Raw genomic sequence first — 16,539 nt, forward strand, 5'->3', positions numbered from 1 at the left:
CTGAGAAAGGGCGCATTCACATTTGCCAAGTAAATCCTCTTGATCAGACCTCACTACAGGGAGCTGCAGACTACCACTGGGACATACAACACTTACAATATTACAACACTCACCCGGTCAGACAACCGGGGCGTATTACGCCTCAGCAATATGCTAGGTGAGACCCCTAGGAATGGATCCCAGCGGGGAATTCTCAACTTCCCCACCCAGCTGGCGAAGTGCCGAGCTGCGGGCTGGTTAAATCACGGTCCCCACCCCCAGTGCAGATCTCTCTGGGGGAATGGATCTATTACTAAACTTAACCATCTATATACCATTTTACCTTGTTTAGCTAACTTCGAATCCAGATGTTCTTGAATGAACACAACGGTACACACTGCAATATTCTTTCGAACATTGGAACATTCTCTGTTCCTTGCTTGAGGCGAGTGGCCGGACTACCATATTCATGTGCCCTTTGGCTCATTTTAGCACCTAAATTTCTAGCTAACGGGCACTTAACATGTCTTTTCAGATGTAGAATTCTCTTGAATTTATTTTGAGTGATACCTACGGTATTGGTTGCCGAGAGCATATGACCCTGTGGGTCAGGTTAGTGTGGCTTCATTGGTTTTTGTTTTTAGCCACAGTGTCAGTTCAGCATCACTTGAGACAGTGTTTATTTTGGTTTTAGGGCTTCACATACCCTGACACTCTGGAACAGTAGAGATACTTTGGGATTCACCCCCATGTGGTGCCTCTAATTCAATTAATTGTGTTGATTTAACTTCTGGTGTAAACAATTGTATGTTGTCAGTTTGAGCTGGTCAGTTTGGGCAAGTAGACTATGGTATATAATTGCTGCATTTTTATTTTTTTTCAGTTTTCGTTATATTAATTGTTTCTCCTGATGAAGACGTTACTTCAATTGCTTTCAAACGTCGAAACCGGTTGAGAAGAACATCTGGGGATGGGATTAGCCATTTTTTGTAGTGTACCCACCCCGTGCAACAGATCACATTTCTGACAATTATTGTGTTTGTACATATTTTGTGGATGAAATGATAAAGATTATGTAGGGATAATTAGTGAAGTGCCACTACATATATATTGCACTAATTGTATGGTTCAATTTTTATCATTTTGTGACTGAATGAGGTTGATTGATGTGAAGTGTAAATGATTGTTTGCTTGTTGAGGAATGATGGTTGTGTATGGGCTTTCTTAGCCTAGTGTATTATGCTCTCCTTCAAAATTGATGTAATTTAATGTGTGTAAAAATTGATGATTAATTCATTGTAGAAAATGATGCATCTTAGTAAATACATTTTGATACTTTGAAAAATTAAAACTTCCTCTGGACAATAGTTCAGTAGAACAAGTTACTCTCTTACCTGGTAACGTTCTTTCGATGGGATGGTCCGACAACATATTCCATATCTATGACAGTGATCACCGCAGCACAGCTGCAGTGATTACTGTCATAGATATGGAATACATCAGAGGACCCAATCCCCTCGAATATCCTATTACTAAACTTAACAGCCTGGGCCAAAACTGGCTTCCGACTGACAGGAGGGACCCTTCCACAGCAGGGGTGACCGAACTCCCTTTGGGCTCCGCTCAGCCTCATACACCGTGTCTCAAAAGTTGTCCAACCCAGCTTCCACAGAGCTACTGTAAGAGTAAGCCTTTCAGCGGCCCTGGGACAGGTTAGAATACTGACACTTGTCCAGTCTTTACCTGCCCACGTGTTAGCCGTAATGCTGGATCACGCAGGGCCTGGTGTCCCTTTTCACTCACTTTCCCATTCCTACCTGAAAGGTAAAACTCAGCGTGAGAAAACCGGCACTGCGCGCTCTCTCAGGAGCAGTGGCGAGCAGGTCGGAGCACTCGCCAAATGCTTATGCAGCTCAGCCTCCGGCACACTCTCTCAACCCCGGTTGGGGAAGAGAGGACTGCGGGCTTAGACCGGCGGACGGCCTATGAAGTATGGGCCGTCCCTGGCACACCAGAGGGCCTGGATGCCTTACGTGACAGTACAGGCTCCCTTCTCTCTGCTCTCTCGTCAGACGATCCCCCTCAGGCCCTTATCTCGCCCAGGACCTCTCCACTTGTGTCCACCAGCAGGGGGGCTCGAGCCCACCCTGAGTTAAATCATCTCACAGACAGCAACATCCCCCCCGGCCGGTGGAGCCTACCAAGATTGTTCTGACTAACTCTGCGTGCCAAAACCCGTGCAGATGAAACTGACAACGTGAAGAGAATGTAAACAAACATGCCTGCGAACAACGTGACACATAGTCCAGGCACACACAAAACCCACAGGAAATGCAGGTTTACATATAGGACTCCGTGGCATTTTGTTAGTGCCTTTATAAAAATGTAACAAATAAGAACCACAAGCAGCCTAATCATATGACCCACCTTTAACCAGCGTCCCTTTGCTCTTTGTGTCCACTGTAACCCACTTTATGCTCTCCGCATTCAAATCCATCCAGAAGATTTTTTGTTCAATGAAGTCATAGTCGATAGAAAAGATCATTAGGTTTTTCTCGATAGAAATCACAATGTCTTCTTTTAAGCTCCTCAATCCATACAAAATCAAATCAAATTGGATGGCTGCCAAGAGTAATGGTTCAGAACCTGTGCCAAAAAACATCAAATTCAAGTATACATTATAAAAAACGTCTTGCACTCCTAAAACTACATGCGTATAGAAAAAACGAAAATCAGGTCTATCACACATCTGCTTCAATACACCGTTGTGATTTAGAAAAGAACACCCATGTTTGGTCAAGCCAGTCCTCCAGATTTTGTGGCAAACAAAGCAAGGGCTTCAATGAAGGCTGTTATGCTGTGATAAGCAGAAACAGGCCACCTCCATGGATGGCAACACCATTGGAACCAGAGCACGCTGATCTGGTGGGTTTCCACGTGGAGGGGGGTGGCGAGGGTGAGCTTTTGCAGACACAAGTATTCAATATCAAAAGTGAAAAAACATGGTTTTCAAAGGAAAGCAAGCACTAAAGAACCCCAATTTTACTTCCATGCAACAGAGGTATGATCTGGGGAAGCCCAACCATAAAGTGGGTGGATGAAAACACAAACTAAATACGAACTTTACATTCCGCAGAATGTCAATCCACCCAGCTTCCCACCCTAAAGTGGTGTCTGTACCACAATATTCTAACCAGGCTACATGGTCCTTTTGCCACAGGTTTCCAGAAAATGTCTACAGAAAGCTGGCAGGTCAAAAACATGTTTGGTATTGGCAATACATAAGCCACTTGAGATGACTCCAGGTGCTGGTTTGGTGGTTAGTACATCGTTAACCACCTGATGAATCTCATCTTACTGATTGGCTGTATTCTGTGCAATGCCTGTAGCATGCGCCAGTAGAAAATTAAAAGGGATCGACTGACTCTGGCGGTCGAGTTACTGCCGATCATGCTCAGATCTGCTAAAATTGGATTTTGGAAGACTGACCAATCGATTGCCTTTTTTATCTCTACCATTATGCAATTTTTTTTTTATATTTTCCAGGTTTTTAATGGGGTGCATCCTGAGATTTTCTGAGCATTCGGTTCTCCCTTTGGCTCTGCATCTGGAATCAGAAATTGTGTTGCTGGGTTTGTGGAATTGCCGAAAGGGCTTAACTTGATCTCAAATGAAAGCTAGTGAGAGGCATTTCATCCCACTGTGATAAAATAAGTGTTTGTGACTGATAGTCAATTGATGGCGACAGCTGTTATCTCTGTAAATTACAAGGTTAAAAACAAGTTTGCCAGTGTGCGAAAAATATTATTAACAATGAGACTGATGTACTGATTCCGTGTGTTTGGTCATTTGAATGGGTCATAGTTAATGAGCTGGGGTTTGCAAAGTCCACATTGCAGCATATCTGATTGGCTGAGATGCTGGGCCAGGTGCTAATGGAAATTAAGCCATGCAGTAAATTGCTGACATGCATGGCTCTGTTTAGTATGCCAGCCAGGATCAATAACATTTCACAATTACTTAAAGTAGATGCATATTTAAATATAGAGAAGACCCGATTTATTAATGTCAGGATAGCTACTGAGCAATTGCTGCAACCATGTCAGTCTTATTGAATTTGGGGGCTAAAAGAACACGGACCACAATCTCGAAAAGGGATCCACAGCATCATGTGATGAATGTTGCGGTGATGGTGCGACTTGAGGCACTGTGTGCTCCGAGCTACAGAGAGCTGGGGTCCCAGGCTCCAATCTGTGTGGGACCACTGCTGTCGAAGGCTTTCTAAGCAGGGCCAGAGTCAGAGGAGGTTCACCAGCTGACTGGAGCGTGAAGCATTAAGTTTGCAGAAAGGTCATGTGTCCCAGGGACCAGTCCCTGTCGAGCCGACATGGAAGAGGTTTGTGGTGACAACAAGTTAAGCTAAGTCCCCTTTTTTCATATTTATTCCGATCCAGCCACCTGATTTCTTAACCACAGAGCTGCCACAAGGAAGTCTGGGTGGCATAACACAGATCTCCACTCCGTGCCTGGTCTTTGGCTCGGATTCTGACTCCAATACAGATGTCTTTTTATATGATTGCTAGATCATTTAACTTATTCAATAACTACAAAGTCTGAGATGAGTGACATTTTAATGACTCGAATTGGTCAGAATGGTGGATAGATGGTACCTAGAGTTCATATTTTATATCTATTCAAGATAAGAACAGAGCGCTAATAGACATTTACATTTCCACTTAAACAAGTGAGTTATTACACACCTGCACAACTCAAGCAGCATAGTCTTAAGCCCACTGCTCCCATAGGCCAAAAGCCCAGAAAGTACATTAACTGGCCTTTAAGAGGAAACCGGAATCTTGCCCACAAGGGGGCAAGAGTGGAAATGGCAATGGCAAGAGGGAGCAACAAGGAACAAACAAATGTGGATAACAACAGAATTGCAGCACTCATAATGCTAGGCAATGAGCAATCCTTGTTCCGCTAGATACTTACAAGTGCTACTGGACCCCTGAAAGTGAATGACAAGTCTACAGATTCCTTGAAGGGTTCAAGGGGCCTTACAGAGAACTTACTTTACACAATGACATGGTGGGACTGCCTCTTAACCAACCTTTTGTGCATTCGTCCCTTGGCCCAGGGCAGAGGGAAGGGAAAGTATTAAGTACTCCACAGACAATTAAGGGAAGACCAAAGGAGGACCTCAGTACAACATTTTACCAGTGATTCTTTATGGCGAGCAACAACTCTGATAACAAAGTGGGGGCATCAGACTGTCAATAGAAGACAAAAGAGTATAGATAAAAACAATGCTTTAAATGAGCTTGCTGGGGTAGCGGAGGCTGTAGAGACCACTTAGGAACAAGAGTCCTGGAAAAAGTCGCTATCCTCAAATAACGTAGTCACCGTTTATCAGACTAATGGATGCATCAGCTATTGAAGAGCTGCTATGGGAAGTATTTTCGGACAAGGGACTGAAGGGATTGAGTCAAAGTTAGCTCCATTGGCTAATACGTTGGTGTATTTTGCCACGGCTGATTTTTCTAAACAGGCTGGCCACTCTGATGGACTCCATGCCCCTGACTCACTGTCACCTAAAGTGTTTACTCGGAGGTCGAAGTGGGCGGAAGCGGTGCTCCCATACTTTTTATTTTTAAGTTTCACTGTTCCTATACTTTTATTTTAAAAAGAAACCGTTCCGAAATGGTTTCGTTTTAAAATAAAAATGTAGGAAGAAGTTGAAGCTTGCACTTTAGTGCACTGCACTGCACATTCCCATAAATAGCAGGTGTGTTTCTTTGGGAGGTTTGGATTGTGTATGTGGGAGGGGGCGCAGGGATGGGGTTTGTGGGGAGCGGACCAGACCAGCAGAGAACATAGCTCCACTACTTCCTTTCGTACACTTCGACCAGTGCGTTTACTACAGTAGTAGGGTCGGTTCACAAAGCTTACAAGAGCAGATTTATTTCGAATTGCTTGGGCACAAGAGAAATACAGAGAACTTAAAATGCCTACCCTCTAATCCGCGATATTCTGTCAGGCACTTAGTAGAGGGCACAGAAACTCTAAATAGCCTGGTACCTGGGGTTCCCCAAGGAAGTAGTGGGATCAATGCGGCCCTGAGCATCGTCATTGTCCTCGGTAAAGAGAGGCAGCCCTTCTGCAAAGTCGCATGGGGGGGGGCGCAAATGTGCCAAGTTAAAGTCCTCCTAGGCAGAAGGATTTTCTCTTGTCGCTCTTAAGATTGCATGTTCTGGTTAAACAATTAAGAATAATAGATCCCAGAGAAGAGCAAATTCAGGATTAGAAATTGTTGGAAGGGTCTGGACCTTACAAAGGCCGTAATATCCTGATTAAATGAAGAACAGCCAGTCCACCCCCCCACCAAAAAACGGTACAAATAGAAAAAAGGAGGAACTTTGGATTTGATAGGCATGGGAGCAGTGTGTTGTAATGTGTTCCTTTCTGTATGCCTGTGCTGTGAGCATGTGAGCTGCTGGAATGCCTGTGGAATGTTCAGTCGTGGAATGTTGATTCCCTGTGAGTGTTGTGTGTGTCAGTTGAGAAGTGAACTGCCTGAGAGAGAGGGTGCCGGTGGATGTCTGTCTCTTTTAGCCTGTTCTTCCCTCGAACTTCCAAGACTTGTAACCAGAAGTAAAGACGTTGCTTAATCCATCTGAGACTCCAGTGTCTTCTGTGAGGAACCCATCCATTTTAACCAAGTTCCTATTCACACACAAAATCAGGGAAGGAGGAAATTTAATCTGACCTGCACATTAAAGTGATGTTTTCATCGCAATAAGATTGCCTATAGGCATGCCTTATAGGTTAATTCGGGGAGAGGGGGATCTCTAATCAGGCATTACCTTCTACGAATTTTGTCCGATTGTACTGGTTCAGTTGTAGTGCAACTCTTGCGAACTCCCACCTTCGTTGACATGCCTTCCTGATGGCTATAGATTTAGTAAATATTCCCAAACTGGTTCTGCCAACAGGCTGGACCTTTTTGGGGGATGAGAGTCGCTTTTACCTTTAAAAGTGACAATTGCTTAATATAAAATCGGCAATTCGGGTTGAACGTTTAATTTTGGGTATACCATCCCTAGTTATGATATATGCACAGTCAAATCCTGTGGACAGAATCTGTTCTGTAAGCCTGGTGGAACTAGCCTTTCGCTCAGTTAATAGTAGATTTCCATTGGGATCTGCCCAGGAATTGTTATTTTGTAATGCGAGGTCGAGATCCAACATGGATTACTTTATTGTATTGGGAAAACCTCTGCCAGGTAAATCATTTCGAAATCCTTCCTAGATTGATGGGGCCCATGACCCATTGATCTCAATTGTACATGGAAGGGTTATTATTCTGTGAAATGATTTAACAAAAACACTTCAAGAGCAGTCATCTGCTTCCAAGTCTTTGAAATGGCAATCGGTTGAGCACTCCCTAACAAATGATATCACATCCTCTCATGTAAATCAAACTCGTTTTAGAGTTAGTGAGCCCCCCCCCCGCACCCCCCACGTCCCCCCCTTGAAACCAAACTGTCACCATTGGAAAGCCTCCAAAGCATTTATGGTTTACCATAAAAGCACCAGTCACCAAGTTTTTAAAAAAGGCGGCTTGGTTTGAGTTCAATTGCAGGCAGGCAAAGGAGATTCTCTGCGATGCCCTGAAGAATTCAGTACAGGACTCCTTGTATATGGCTTGGGACCATTAAAAAAGTGCCATTAAGGAAATAAAGATGGAAATAAGAGAAATGTGGTTAAACTTAGAACATGCAGTCCCCTCCAATAACCCCAAAGAGTTTTTATTTTAATGGTGGGTGCAGAAGGCTGGGGAGATTATTTGGAATGACGGTATAACACGCAGGCTGATATGAAGTCATGTGTCAATGAATGGGCCCCGAAATTACCATGTTCACTAGTAGGATAAGCAAAAGAAGAAAATGTTGTACTTCCCCTTCCTGGGGTTGAAGAAGCCTTGCCGTTTTTGGCCAATGGGGAGGCGTGTGTCCAGACAGCAACGAGTGAGCCGTTTAGATAGGAGACAAAGATCTGGTCGGCAATTTTTACCAAAGCTTTTACATTTATGCTTTGTTTGAAAGCATTCAATTTTTTACGAAGGGAGATGGGACAGACCCTAGTTATTGCCCTGTCCCTGCTCTAATAATTTGCTAAGGGTTTGGTAGAGGTCTGTACAGTAGAATAAGGGACTCGGCAAAAGAATGGAATACTTTATCAAGTTTAGAATATGGGCTTTGTGAAGGCAGGGGGACAGTGTACCAAATGCTTTACCCAAGACTTATGTATTCCAAGTGCGCGTGTTGTTATATTACTGCCGTTTATCTAGGGGTTCATGGATCTCTCCTCTGCATTTTACTGTTAATCAGGCCACATTGTGAGGCCTCTTGTGGGGTCTGGGGCTGCCCTTACCATTACCACCTTTGGTAGGAGAATTTGGTTTGGCCGACTAGGTAAGCGCACTACTGAATTCTTGGCCACAAAGGCGGGTGAGGCACTGCCGAGTTTTGACCCCATTTTTTAAAAATTTGTAATGTCTCACTTCGAAGAGTTAAGCAAATTAAAAACATATGCCCAGAGTCACAAATTAAATGCGATTACTATATGCAGATGTGGTCCTAAGTGCATGGACACAAAGTTTTACAAACTCTTTCTGGTGGTTATGAAGAATACATCAATATTAGAGATTAAAAACAGAATGTGGCAGAAATCAGTGTGTTGGCATGCCAAGAGGTCCATTTAGACATGTGGCAACAACGGGGGAAATAGAATGGGCGAGTACCTTTTGTTATTTAGGAGTAGCCTTTCAGTAGGACTTAAGCTGGCTTATACACATTTGAAATCAAGCCACAAAGGTGGCACAGGCGAATGAGGACCTGTCAAGAAATGGGAATATATTTGGTGGCCTTTTGGCAGACACGGTTTTAAGGCAAAATCTATGTCAGTGGTGACCTATGGCTCTTCCCTCCGGGCTTTTTTAGGCCTGGGCCACTACAGACTAAGGAAACTAGTTTCTGCATATGATGGGATGCTCTTAAGCTTTCCTAGTTCATCTTTTGCACTGCAAAACTGCTCTAAGCTGCATAGAAAACCAGACTGCAGTCAACCATTTAGTATAGTGAATTCCTGTGCGGCAAAACAAAAGTGTAGTATTAACCCAGTTGTTGGCTCAAAAGGTTATGCGCTCCAATGTTACTGCAAATTGCTTTTGTATAGCACAAAGGAGTTTACCAAGCTGGGCTATTTGCAAACATTTAATTACTAGGAATTCCAGGTCTATAAGGTTAATAAATGCACTAGATAAAGTAGATCCATTTAGAAATAGAGAATATGATACTACCCTGTCTAGTTGGATTAGTTGATATATATATTTTATAGGTTGCTGGTCGCCGCCCTATAGTTAGGCGAGTCGTGAGTTACATAGGAAATCAAAAGAATTGCTCATAACTTTTTGTTCACGAGACAGATTTGGCTGAAATTTTGCAGACAGTTTCATACATCCGTTCCTCCTCCTCCTCCGATCTTGGGAAAACTATGTCAAAAAAATTATTAAAGAGACTGCAAAACATTTGCTGTTAACTAAAGAAAATCAAATACATTTTTTATTGGTGAAAGGAAACCTGTCCAAAAAGAGTGATAAAGAGTGCATCAGGAATGATATTCCTCGGCACAGTGGTTGGTCGCAGGCCACGATTGAGAAGTGTGTGAAGAGTGCCTCAGAAGACATTTCTTGGCACAATGGTTGGTCACAAACCACTCCCAAAGTAAACAGTGAGAGCATTGGAAGTGGTTTTCTTTGAGTCAGTACCAGGCAGGAGAGCGAACCAGGTCTGCCAAATACAAGCCATAAAGAATGCCTTGACATAAATTCTCAATTCTTCCACGCCATAATATCCCTTCTGTGAGAAAAAAATGTGGCGAGGATGCACAAACCCCAGCTTTATCAATAAAATGATGCTAGTAACCATCTCAGTAAAGACAGTTCTAACCAGACACCCGCTTCCATTAAGCTCCATGCTGAAAGCACAGCGACACATGTGTCCTGCTGAATTAGTCTCCTGAACTGCAGCACTTGCTCTCCAGTGGCACAGAACAGGTTCAAAGATCACAGGCGGCATTTTGACAGTTGCTGTGACTGCCAACTCACTGCAGTGCCAAGGTTACACTTAAACCTGTACATTGGTTCCAAAACTACATAAATATGAGGGATTATCCTGGTGGCAGTTTATTTAGTACACCAAATCCATACCTGGGCTTGGGGGTATGGTGGCTGGTAATTCACAACAGTTATAGCAATGTCTGATCACGCGTTAACAGAGCCCAGGTCAACTGCGAAAGGGGGCTATGTGTAGACTAAGTCAGACAGCCTGTCTTTGCCAGCCCTCAGGACAAGAGAGTGAACTACTATGACTCTAAAATCCTTTGAGAGGTCAGGTACGACTTTGACCCCCCCCCCCCCTCCTGAGCAGCGCAACCCCTCAGAAGGAGCCGTCATGGAAAACCAGAATCAAGAGAGACAACTAAACCAAAGGACTAGCCTTACACCAGGATGTTACATACCAGAGGGCCTTTGATGCACTGGGTCTGAGAAGGGGGCGACGTTAGTGTAGTTGGAGGGAGGGCAGCACAATTTGGGGAAAGGATTCCATCATCTTGTTTCTTACTGTAACTCCCCTTCATTACAGTCTCCTACACTTCCTTTATCACAAAGCACTTTGTATATGATGCAAGAAAGCAAAGACCACTCGTCACAAGGACATTGATTGGAGCCCTTAAAGCAGTCTTGCTTCTGTTCAATCCCTTCTTGACTTCTGCCTAACCTCAAAGAATTCATTTTGGACCTCTTTTGGAAAGTTGCTTTCCAGGGCCCTCGACCAGTTGGGTAAAGATGGAATCTTCCAAGGCAGACGCAATATCTGCTCCCTAACCACTCCCAGGGCACTATGGGGGTGACCTGCTGCTGGAGCAAGACCAGCATCTGCCAGCTAAATCAGTACACAGGACCTCGCTGGAGGTGAAAGACCCCTGCAAGTGTTTTGGCAGCCGCCCCCGGGTTGGGGGAACAAGGACTCTTGTTCCCCAGCCCTTGGATCGAGACTCCAGCAACTGACGAACCAAGAATTTCTACGACTTCAAACTGCATCATCGACATCATTCAAAAGCATTTGAACCAATGGAACCCGGGAGGTGCTGCCTTTGGCACTTGGAGCTCTTCAATCCACTGTCTCTGCACCATCTAACCAGTTATCTGCTGCACCATGACAGCCGAGCACAACGTTGCCTCAGCATGAACAAGACACACTGCTGCAGAAAGCCGCCCCCCTGCCCCCACCTCCACCGACATGTTGACCAAGTGACTCTAGTCACCAGCATTTTAAGCCCAGAATCAAAACTACCACATCGAACTGCAATGAGCCTCACTTTCAACCAGACTTGACGCCGGTTCTCCCCCACCTGGCTCATCACGACTTGCCCCATTTGAAACGCTCCAACAATATGGAGACTGGTTCGAACCTGAACCACCAAGAACAGACTAAAGTACTTTAGAAGGCCCGAGCCTCTTTGCTCGATTTGTTTGGCCACTACAGACTGGCTAAATCCCCTTTTGCATCTTTTTTTTTAACCAAGAAGCAGATGCTTTAACACCACTTCCCTGCTCGGTGTCCAGAGTACTTGCATCTTTAAATGCTGCACTGACCTGTCGTCCTTTACAGGGGTGGGATTTTGATGTTACTAGTTGTGCATTGGCGTGTGCAAAGTAAATCTATTTTGAGAAAAAGATCCGAGAGATCTTCTACCGAGAACGAGCACGGCCAAATAACCTGTTCTATTGGAAGGTGCCCACTCAGGAGGGTCGACAAACTCGTTTTAGCTCACTGTACCTTTCACAGAGGAGAAACGTCAATTTGCACATCCGTCTTTGTCCCACCCACCTGGGCAGTCCAGCAGTTCGTTTGGAAGAAAAATCCACTCACAGAGAATGTTTCAAACATCATATTGTACTTTCGCTCTTTGGAAGACACAGGAAAACATTGGTTTTAGACCTTGAGGTCCTTTAGAGGACAGTGTGTTCATTTGGAAGAAACAAAGAGGTCTGCAAGCCCCTCTACTGAGAACGAACACGACCAAATTACCTGTTCTTGTGGAAGGTGCCCACTCGGGAGGGTTTACAACCACGTTTTAGCTCACTGTGCCGTTCACAGAAATATCCATTTGCATACCACACGTGTCTGGGGTTGCTGTTGGTACTCTTGTTCAGAGGAGAATGGCCTTGCATTTCAGTGCTCAACTGCCCAAGTGGGTGGGACCAGACTGATATGCAAATGGCTATTTCTCCTCTGGAAGGGTGCAGTGAGCTAAAACGTTGTAGACACTCCCGACTGGGGACCTTCCAAAGAAAAGGTGTCATTTGGCCATGTGCATTCTAGGTAGAGGGGCTTGCAGACCTCTTTGGTTTATATATTTTGATAGAACCTTTAATTTGCACCCGCTGTAGTACTGCTGTTTGGGTGGCTACTACTTCACATTCACACCCCTCGAAAGTATGGTCTGCCTACGTTACCACAAGAGACAAAGGAGGTATATCTCTCACCTGTGAGAGCACTCTTCTTTTGTAGAAGTGCGAGGCTAGCAGGTGGTTTAGCCACTACTCATCCTTGTACTCCTGCAGGGCAGAAGTCCTTTCATCACACTGCCAATCACCGTACCTCCTATTTGCTCTGCAGCCTTAGAGTTTCAATTTCTCCTGCAAAACCTATTATAGGTCTAAGCTGGATACTCGTGAATTGCTGTTTCGATTGGACAGGGATGTTTTTAAGTAAATTATGTTACACATGCACATAGGGTGGATTCCAAACGAGTGATGTGACAGCATGGGGATTTTAATAAAGATGGTCACCCTAAGCATTTCAGAAACGGTGCCCCATTTATGCAAATTTGTCATCATTTAAAATAACTTATTTAGTACAATTCACTGACAAATATCACAAGCTGCCTCAATTAAAAAGGTGCATGAACAGGTCCCCGACCCACTTTGTGAAACTTCATGGAAATAATCCAAGCACACACAAGGGGCCCTTCAGCAGAACGGATTGTACCCGACAAGTCTCAATGGTGGGCAAGACTGTCCAAAGGGCAGCCCAGTGGCTGCTTTATTGCTCAATTTGTTTACATGTGTTTTATTCAACTGAAAATGGTACAGCCAGTGATAGTATAATGTTCAATTAACAACCTCTAATACAGGTTATAGAGTGTGTAGAGTATGTAGGTGTATGGCCTTGAAAATGTGTGCCATAAGCCTGGAATCGATCACTGGCAAGTAGTTATGTGCAAGTTCAAAACTAGCTTTTGCCAGTTTGCAGACAGCAGAAAGGATGCAGGCAAAGCGAAGGCCAATGTGAGCGATTTAAAGTTGTAGATTAAATGAGCAAGGGGTTTACGTATCGCACCAGAGTCCCCACCCAGGCACTCTGGGAAAGGTAGGAGCGTCTAGGTCCCGTTTGCAGGATGGGTTGGTGAGACTGGTGGGTGAAGAGGATCACAACAGAGGAAGAAAGGCTCATGCAGTGGTGTGCGTCATGCTCCACAATGGAGACTAAGAATTCGGAGCAGCCTTTTGCCCAGGATCACAAGGCTGCACTGCAATGCATCCCTCCATCGCAAGTACCGATTGCTCGCCCTTCCTCCCCATGAATACACCAGCTCTGCTCTGATGGCAATTGTTCAAAAAGGAGTTGAGGAAATTGAGGTGCATTATTTTCCTGTGTGAACTATTACCAGAAGCTTTATTTTATGGGAGGTTTTCAGAATGTAGATTGCATTATATTGCGGTTTGATGGGTTATTGCACAATGGTTGAGACACTGCGTCAGATAGCTATGGACTAGGAAATGTTGTATATTTATCCACACGATAGCAACACGAAATTGGAAAACACTACTGTATAGAGGCGTAGAAACTTGAAAAAGGAACCTTCAACTATCGTCTTCCTGACTTGAATAACGGGACCAGCTTCTAAGAAAACAGTGACACAGTAAGATTTAAACACTCCTCAACTCTGCAATCTAGATTCAGAAGATCCACATTAATTCAGCACTTAAGCGAGTATCAGTAAAACAGCCAAGGCCAGTTAGCATGTGTAGTGAACACCAACCTTCACAGGACGAAAATACTTCAACGTGATTAAATCCTCAAATAAGAAGCAATAATTAGTCAACATGATAAGTACGAGCGAGATCCATGAAAACGGACTTGCCAACTCCATTCGATTAACCGATATTTCAAATTTACAGTTGGGATATAACAAAAATCGACAACCACGTATTCAAAACGGCAATAAACTTGCACTCGCGTTTCATTTCATGCTAGCACATCTCTTCAGTCAGATTTATGTTGGAAGTCTGTCGTCGTAGACCGTTGTTTGGTATTCGTGAATGTTTATTTACATATACAGCGCGTGCAAGCTACTTCAAAGTCCCTACATTGCTATAATGAAGTGTGTGTAGTTTTATTTGCTTTGCTGGCCTTTGTCACAGGCGACGTGGTTCATAAGTGAACCCGAGAGGAAGCAATTCAAGACGCCGAAGAATCGACACTTGCGATACAGCAGCGACATCTAGTGCCTGGCAGCCAACATTTACCGGTGATTGGATAAAGGCAGATATAGTTCAAGGCTAGAATGGACAAGACTACTCAACGTCAATGCGAATAGTGTTGCCATTGAAGATTACCCATACAGATAGGTTCTTGCAATTAAAAGTGAAAATCACAAGTTGCATTACATAACTATTGCGCAAATTGAGGTGCAAATAACAAGGGGGGTCCTGGGAGTCCCTCTGCCAGATATTTGTCCTGGTTACGAGAGCCTTCAGCTCACTATCTTTCACAAATGAGAAATATCCCAACCATATCAGTCTTTTTCCTGCCTAGGGCAGTTCAGCACCGAAATGCTAGGCAATAATTCTTTGAACAAGAGTACCAACAGAAACCCCAGACACGTGTTTCAGTCCTGTTGAACCTCATCAGTAGGGTGTAGCTGGGCCTCTCTAAGAATAGTGAGCAAGGGGTCCACGTCTGGATTCCCCTAGTAACTTAGGGTGAGACCCAAAGTTACTTGAAATATGCAAATAACAAGGAGGGTCCTGGGAGACTCTCTGCCAGACATGAGTCCTGGTTACAAGAGCCTTAACCAGAGTCTTTAGCTCACTGTCTTTCACAGAGAAGAAATATCCCAAACAGATCAGTCTTTGTCCTGCCCTGGGGCAGTCCAGCACCAAAATGCTAGGCAATTCTATGAACAAGAGTACCAATAGCAACCCCAGTCACATGTGAATCCATTTAAGATACCAACGCTGGAGAAATGGAGTTACAGGTAAGAAACAACTCCCTTCTTCAACATTGGATCGTTCATGGATTCACATGCTCTGAATAGATTATATAGCAGTATGACAACTTGGAGGTGCATGGCAGGCAAACCATACGCCATGCCTTAAGACATGACAATGAACCCCACAAATGACATGTAACCACAGGCATGATGATTTAAAAAAAAAAAAAAATTGTAAGGCTAAAAAACAATAGAACATCCCCTGAAGCTGCAGGGCCTACCTTAGTGAAACAGGCGTTGGAGGACTGCCCGTCCCACCTGCACATGTTGCCCCAAACAGTAGTGCCTGATAAAGGTATGCAGCACCACCCAGGAAGCCACCTGTCAAATGTCCACAAGTGGTATACCAGACCATAGCGCCGCGGATGACGCTGTGGCCAGTGTAGAATGAGCCTTAGGAGTGACTGTCAAAGGCTTGCCAGCTGTCATGTGACAAAACAAAATTGTAGATGAGATCCAACGGATAAAGTGCGGATTAGTAGCCAGGAGAACCATGTCCCTCATGAACCTTAGATACGGTGGGTCAACGACCAGTACTTGCAATTCTGACATCCTCCTGGCCGACGTGATTGCAACCAGAAATGCGACTATCCATGAGAGAAACTTCAAGGAAGCCGTCGACATGGGCTCAAATGGTGGCTTCATCAGAGCCAAGAGAACATTAAGGCTCCACACCGGAGCAAACTTCTTCGCGGGGGGGAAATGTGCAAAACAGTCCTTTCAAAAAATGCTTAACCAACCGACAGTGGCGTAGGAAACTCATAACATCTGGGGGGGACAGAGGACACCTTGGGGACTTTGCATGGTAAGATGACACGATCCATCAGGCCAGCAGCCGGACAGTCCATGTTGTGCGCCCTGCTGTGCTGCCCTACTGTTATCAGGGTCGTTACATGTGTCTCCATCCCATTACATAGCAACCGGGTTCAGGAAGTTGTCTCGGGTCTCCCCCTGCATGTAGAATCTGTGATTCCCTAGGGAAAGTTTTGGCGGGCAGTGCCCGGTCCCGGACGGCAGATGGAGCGTGTAAAATATGGCCCTGTGTGTTGCGTGCGTGTAAATGGGCCAGTAACTAACGCCGTTGCCATTGCTTCTTCCCAATGGTATCAAAGTACTGTCCAAGTGGTTGTGTTGGCCCAAAAAGAAACAAAAGTG

General features: G+C 44.5%; 1 protein-coding gene across 1 annotated transcript in view; it reads right to left on the reverse strand.

Annotated features, from left to right (window-relative positions):
* The window catches only part of LOC138510848 (low-density lipoprotein receptor-related protein 4-like), a 495,073-nt gene that overhangs the window by 430,655 nt on the left and 47,879 nt on the right, over positions 1-16,539 (reverse strand). Inside the window, exon 2 of the mRNA XM_069626521.1 lies at positions 2,407-2,625. Coding sequence (XP_069482622.1) covers positions 2,407-2,625 — 219 coding nt within the window. The remainder of the gene's footprint in view (positions 1-2,406; positions 2,626-16,539) is intronic.

This window comes from Ambystoma mexicanum, chromosome 6p, assembly GCF_040938575.1.
Source record: "Ambystoma mexicanum isolate Mex_15411 chromosome 6p, UKY_AmexF1_1, whole genome shotgun sequence".
NCBI lineage: Eukaryota > Metazoa > Chordata > Amphibia > Caudata > Ambystomatidae > Ambystoma > Ambystoma mexicanum.